This window comes from Manacus candei, unplaced genomic scaffold (assembly GCF_025592945.1).
Source record: "Manacus candei isolate 608988 ecotype Guabito, Panama unplaced genomic scaffold, ASM2559294v1 h1tg000005l, whole genome shotgun sequence".
NCBI classification, from domain to species: Eukaryota; Metazoa; Chordata; class Aves; order Passeriformes; family Pipridae; genus Manacus; species Manacus candei.
The window spans coordinates 25187631-25194054 of NW_026138053.1; the positions used below are offsets into that span (position 1 = coordinate 25187631).

General features: G+C 47.3%; 1 protein-coding gene across 3 annotated transcripts in view; it reads left to right on the forward strand.

The window, feature by feature from the left end:
- COP1 (COP1 E3 ubiquitin ligase) overlaps positions 1–6025 on the forward strand; it is a 123571-nt gene extending 117546 nt beyond the window's left edge. For 2 of the 3 annotated variants that reach the window (XM_051794157.1, XM_051794171.1), the window contains exons 19-20: positions 2942–2986; positions 4910–6025. In XM_051794157.1, the coding sequence (XP_051650117.1) occupies positions 2942–2986; positions 4910–4927 (63 nt within the window). In that variant the 3' untranslated portion in view covers positions 4928–6025. The remainder of the gene's footprint in view (positions 1–2941; positions 2987–4909) is intronic. The other variant, XR_007905620.1, reaches the window with a different exon arrangement.
- The last annotated feature ends 399 nt before the right edge of the window (positions 6026–6424 follow it).

The window sequence follows — 6424 nt, forward strand, 5'->3', positions numbered from 1 at the left end:
CTGAGAGGCACCAACATTTGCCAATTAAATTGTTAAATTCCTGTGTAATGCCAAAAGACAAGAAGATGCATCCTTTTGGTATCTCCAGAGCTTTTTTTCTATTGCCTTAGCAGGACCAGGACTCTTCAACTGTCTCCCATGAGTTTTATGGCTCTCGCTGGCTCGTTGAGGTGCCGCATTATCTTGTCACGGGGGACTGTCCTCCCCCGGTCGCTCCTTATCTGCCGTGATGTGCAGAGCAGAGGTTTCCACATTTCAGCAGGTGACACAGTCAGTGGCTTTCCACTGGGGTGCAACAGTACTTGAGATTAGCAGCCACACAGAACAAAATGCTGTTGCTTGCCAGGCAGTAAACTAAACCCTCATCTCTCGATTTTTGTTGTGTTGGTTCGTTTTTCTTCCGCAATCTTGGCAAAGGCAGCTGGTTCCTTCTGCCTCTCCTGTTAAGAATGGCTACAGGTTCAAACCACTCACAGGAGGAGATTCATGTGTAGAAGAGTCGTTTCAATACCTGACTTCTTCAGAGCAGGACTACTCAGCTGGGCTGGATCTACACATCCCCTTTGCCTCTGCATTGGGAATTGCTGGCTCCTGCGGGCAGCAGATTTGGGAGGGGTCTTTCAACCTACTTGCCCTGCATAGAAACAACAAGTGGTTATGTTAGAGTAGAACATGCAGCCACAGTGGCTGGTGAGACCCTGTTTTCATGCCTCAGAGATACAGATGCTCACAGTGTGGTTTAGGATTAGGCATTCTTCCAGCTGAGCCGTGATGGCAGTTTTCTTTTGAGGCCACGGTGACTCCATTCATACACGTCCTGGCAAAAAAAATTGGTTTAACATGCTCACAGATATCATGAGTTACAAACCTACAGGTCTAAACAACTTCACAACTCCCTTAGGTGTTTCACATGTTGAGTATATTGACTGTTTTACAGGCGACACAAACGGAAGCGAATTGTTTCTTTGGAGGATTAAAAACAAGTTACTTAGCTGTGTTCCTGGAGAAGCCTTAACAAGCAAGTCACTGTTTGTTCGATGACAGATTTGGTGCTAATTTTGCTGCTGTCTGCTCCTGTTTGCATCTCATGGTTGTGGATGAAAGCAGCAGAGTGGTGATTAGCTCAGACCCTGCTGAAAGAAAACAACACCCAGTGGCTTCTGAAGAACAAGGGAGTGAGAGTATATTACCCTCTGGCATTTTTATTTTACTTAGCAGGTAAAACTGTTCATTGAACCAGAGTTCATTTACAGTGGCACCCCAGCAGACTGCAGCAGCAGGATGAATTACCAATCACTCACAGTGCAAACAGGAATCATTCAAACCCTGCATCATCTGTACTCAGGAGTTCAGGTCTCCTGCACTGCACACTAGATAGCTGCCTGTCCCTCTCCCTTGCCTCCAAAATCCTATTGGGCATCCCAGTCCCTGTTTTAGTCCCCAGCTAACACTTTTATCTGAATTCCCCTCCGTGGGTTTTGATTTTAATGCTGTTAACCAGAAGCTGAGCAGTTCACTGGATTAGACTCTTTTACCCACCAAATTAATGGAAATTGGAGTATATGCTTCCTGTGAGGATATACTTTTTTTTCAGGAGCTCTCACTTGGAGGATCATTGGTGAGATAATATCAGGAGTCTTAACTAATCCTCTAATGATTGTACCAGGGTGAACAAATCTATCTATATCAATTAGCCCAGTGGTCCACCACAAGGCTACTCTTACCTGATAAGTGGGTTTTTACACTGGAGGGGATTTTTCTCCCTTTGCCTGGAGGCTGGAGGCTGTGCAAAGTCGTGACTCAGCACGTGGCCCTGCTGGGGCTGTGCAGAGCTGCCTTCCCACTCCCTTCGGAGCGGGGCACATTCTAGTCACTGATTTTATTAAAAATGCATGCGTTAAGCGATGGGATAATTACAGCAACTTTGTCTGGGGATGGAGAGCAGCAGCAAGAGAAATTTATGATGTGTCTGAGAGAAGATATGAGCTGTCTTGAGAGAAAGCGGTTCACAGCGGGCGCTTTGGTAGCGTACGCTGCATCTGCCGGCGCAGGGATGGCTGCAGGACACCATCTGGGAGCAGTGGTTCTCCCTCAGCACCTTCAGGGCTGTTCCCAGCACCCCAGTGCTCGTGTGCTTTAGGTGTGTTGGCGCTGTGTCGTCCCTTTGGATTTTCCCCCGGCCGAGGGATTTAGGGTGGGGACGGTGCGTCCGCACTGCTGGTCGGTCACATGAGGGATGTGGTCTGGAGAGCAGAGCGAGCCTGCCTCTCCCCCCAGTTTTTGGCTGGGGGTTGCCTGACTGATGCAGCAGACCATTAATTTGCAGTTAACCAGGATATCTCCAAATGCAACTCCATCAATTGGCAGGAGGTAAACAGATGCTGCCTCTGCTTAAAGCTGGGCTGGAGCCCTCTCTGTTTATCTTTCCTTCCAAACTGGGTGCATCTGCTATTGCTCTCTAATCTCTTCTCCTCTTTGTTTTATTTGTCTGAAACTTCTTGGATGAGGGAGAGGTTGCCTTGGCCTGGGAGCCAGAGGGGTTTTGTCATGGTGATTAGCTGGTTTAGTTGGGGCGCTCGAGACCTTTGTCCATGTGCTGCCAAAAGATGAAAATAACTATTATTATTATTAGCCCACTTCACAGGGAGGCTGTGAGGATTAATTCATGTTTGTAAATTGCTTTGGAGATTTAAAGCTCTGTACAAGCACTAAGGATTATTGCCTTCTAGTTCTTCAAGGTAGTATAACTTTTATAAAGACTTTTAGCCTCAAAAGCATCTTGAAAATAGGAAGAGTTAAATCCCTTTGAAATTAGATATACTTCTAATGTTTAAGATAAAAATAACTGCTTCTTCTCTGCTGCTTCTTCCAAAAAAAAAGACCAAAAAAAAAAAAAAGGCAATGGCAGGTTGTGATAGTGCCTCTTCTTTTTTTTTTCCAGGAGTCCAATGTGCTGATTGCTGCTAACAGTCAGGGTACAATTAAGGTAAGTTATTTTATTCATCTCCCCTTTAAACACTTGAATCTGTTGATAGTAAAGAGCAAGGTCAGAGAAACCAGGCAGCCAGGAGAAACCATTAGAGGAGGTGATCCCAGCTGTGGAGGTTTGTAATTTAAATGATGTGTTTGCCTCTGGCACACAGTGGAGTGAGCAAAGAGTGCACCAGTAATGAAACCAGTTACAGTGAGGTGTGGAAGAGCTGCTGGTGTCCATCCAGCACCCACCACAGCTCCCTGGGGTCCTGGCAGCAGCATCTCTCTCGGCTCGTGCTGCTCCCTGTGGCAGCAGAGGCTGAGTGTTCACTCACCACATTAAGCAGAGCCCATCCTCTGGCTGCTGCAGGTGCAGTGGGGCTGAAAGCTTTGCTCCTGATGTGTAGCCAGCTGGAGCAGGGCTGGAATGAGCAGGGATGCTCCCTGTCTTTGCTTGCTCTGGTGCCCAGACGGGCAGTAACAGAGCAGCTGCCAGCGCAGGGCTCTGTGAAAGCAACAGCCTTGCCCCTGCACCGACACACCAGCGCTGTGCCAGGTTTGCAGCACTTGCATTGTCTCCTGGAGTGTCTGTTCAGTGTATTTCCACCCATGAAATGTCAAGTGGTATGGAATAAAGACTGTCCTTCTTTATGTGTCTTAACAGCCAAGCAAAACCAGTACCCAAGCCAGTACCAAACTCAGCCCAAACCCAGAACCTTGTCCCAGATTCTACACAGCAGCACTGACCTCCACCGTGCTTTGGAGGCTTGGTGGTTATTGCCATAAGTTCATAGCCCGGAGCCACAGGCTGCAGTTCTGTAGCTCATGATAAAGGGATTTACTTGCTGTTTGCAAAGTTACACGCTGCTTTGTCACTCATGAGGCTGAGGTCCTCATCCTGGTTGTCCCTTGCATCCCTGTTTCAATAGCAGCTCTCTGGAGCCAGACCAGAGTTGCTGGTCTGAACCATCCTGAAAAAAAATCACCAAAAAAAAACCAGGAATGAGGAGAGACCCAAATGATCTGTGTTTGACTTTGTGTCAGGGTTTTTCTTTTTCCCCCTTTTTAGGCCACGAGTGGCTGGGTTACTCCTGCTGTGCAGAATGTGATGATACAACTTCTTTTTCATAGGGCATTTATTTACCTATCAGGTTTTGAAATTAGTTGGTGGTTAATTTGGTCCCTTCCTCCTTAGTAAAAAGGACAAAATGCACATACGCTTTTGATATTTTGAAGTGAATCCAGCAGCAAGATCAGTGATTAGAGAGGAGAGGTTTTGCTCATGCACTTTGCTTGCTAATGAGAAAAGGTAGACAGAGAAATGCACAAACAGCCAGGGCTGTCAGAACTCTGGTATCTCCATTTGCCTGTGGCAGCACACAGTGGGATGGGATGGGATGGGATGGGATGGGATGGGAAAGGCCTGGGTTTGCACAAACCCACACCAGTGTGGGGGCAGGTGCCATCCTGGACATCTCCCGTGAGCTCTGGAGCTTTCCCCAGTAAAGCCAAACCAGGTTCATACAGACCATGGCAGCCCCACAGTCCCTCTTGTGCCACCTCTAGGCCGTGCCTTCAGAGGCTGCTGCTCCATCCCAGCCTGGACAAGGGAAATGTGAGCACAGTGGGCTGGGAGGACAGAAGCTGATCTCCATTACGAGATTTCCAAGAGCCGTTTGATTGGGATGAGGGGAAAGAAGGCGACTGTGGATGGTTTTGCTTCATGCCTAATTTATCATCGCAGAAGCAGACATCAGAATTGGGATGCTTGCCAAGTGCTTATCCCATTTGTGGGATATTATTGCATGCTGGTGAATAAAGGGTAAGGGGTGGAGACGGAAGGGTCAGTCCTGTCCTAGTGATCTATATGCTGATGTAGGAAATAATGAATGTCATAAATTCCTTTTCTAAATGTCTCATCTTCCCTACTAATCAGGTACTGGAGCTGGTATGAAGGGTTTTCTCTCAAGGCATGAGGTACTTGGTTCTGCTGATATGCTACAGTATTCATCTGGGATCCTCAGCGGGACAAGAAACCAAAACCACCTTGATGTTCCTCCCCAAAACCATCATGTTTGGTTTTTTTTTTCCATTTATGGACTTTCTAGGACATTTCGAAACACTGGAAACATCAGTGGACTGTCTGCCATCAACATTAACTCCACAGACTTTGCTGCTGCTGCTGCTGGTGGTATGGTTGTCTAATTTTTACGATAGAAAAAAACAAATTCTTTTAAATAAAAACAAAAAGGAATAATAAAATTTATTGAGCCACAAGCTGAAGCTGGAAGATTCTCTCTTGTTGCATATGGGAACATATTTACTTGGGTAGGGAGCTTACAGGAGCACACAGGGCTGTCCTCAGTTGCACATCTCCAGTTAATTTCATCTGGACTGTTTTTCATCCCATTGGAAAAAGAAAGTCTCAAAGCCTTACCTGGACATGCAAGCAATTCACTTTGAGATCCCATCATGATCCAGTTCTGTTGTTCCTTTGATTTATTATTTTTTTTTAGATGCATTAAATGTTGAAAAACATCACCCAGGTTGACACTCCTGGAGACTGAAGTCCTCTGGTCATCAAGAAGGGAAGGACACCTTCCCCTTCCTCCCTCTCCTTGTGCCCCTGCCTTGACCCAAAGGAGCAGCTCCAAAGGAGAGGTTTAAGTTGTCCTCCTGTCCGTGTGAGCCGCCTGCCACCAGCAACGTGCTGAGAGGAGGGGACCCACAGTTCCTGGGACCTGGACTGACCTCACCAAGACATTGTGGGATGATGATCTTCCCTCCCACTGACCTGGCTGTGTTTGACTGTCTCAGCTAGAGGAGGAAGCTTCTAGATCCAGTTACCAAAGCCCTGCACCACTCAACCGCCCGTGGGGTCTGGTTGTGTTTGCCCCTCTCTGCACACCGTGGAAGCCAAGTGTTCTGAATGTTGTAATGAGAGAGGGGATGGAGTTGGTTTGTAATGTGTTTCAGAGCCATGATATAAGTAGCCTTATTTTTAATGGTCATGCATACACTTAATTGTACATAATAAACCATGATGCTGAGAGTGGTTGTTGCTTTGTTGGCAGGACAGTGGGGTGGGGGAGAAGGTGCAGACGGTCCTCAGGAGCAGCAGCCAGGCTGGGCTGTGAGGATTGCTGCCAGAACTTGTTACACTAGAAAGTGGAATTGGTGAGTCTAGTGTCTTTTCTCCCAGCTGTAGGTGGCAAAGGTGCAATACAGACAGTGATACCTGTGGGAAGCGTTTCGGTTTGCAAACAGAATCCCTCTCCCTTCATTCACTGCATTCTGAGTCCCCTTGGGGGCTGGGATTGGCACAGGGACTTTGCTCTCCCTCTTGGCAAAGCACAGCCCTGCTGCAGCTTTGGGTACCCATCGAGGAGCCATAACAGGTCTTACATCCTCCAGGTGTTGAAATCGTGATTCTGATCTCCCCAGGAGCATT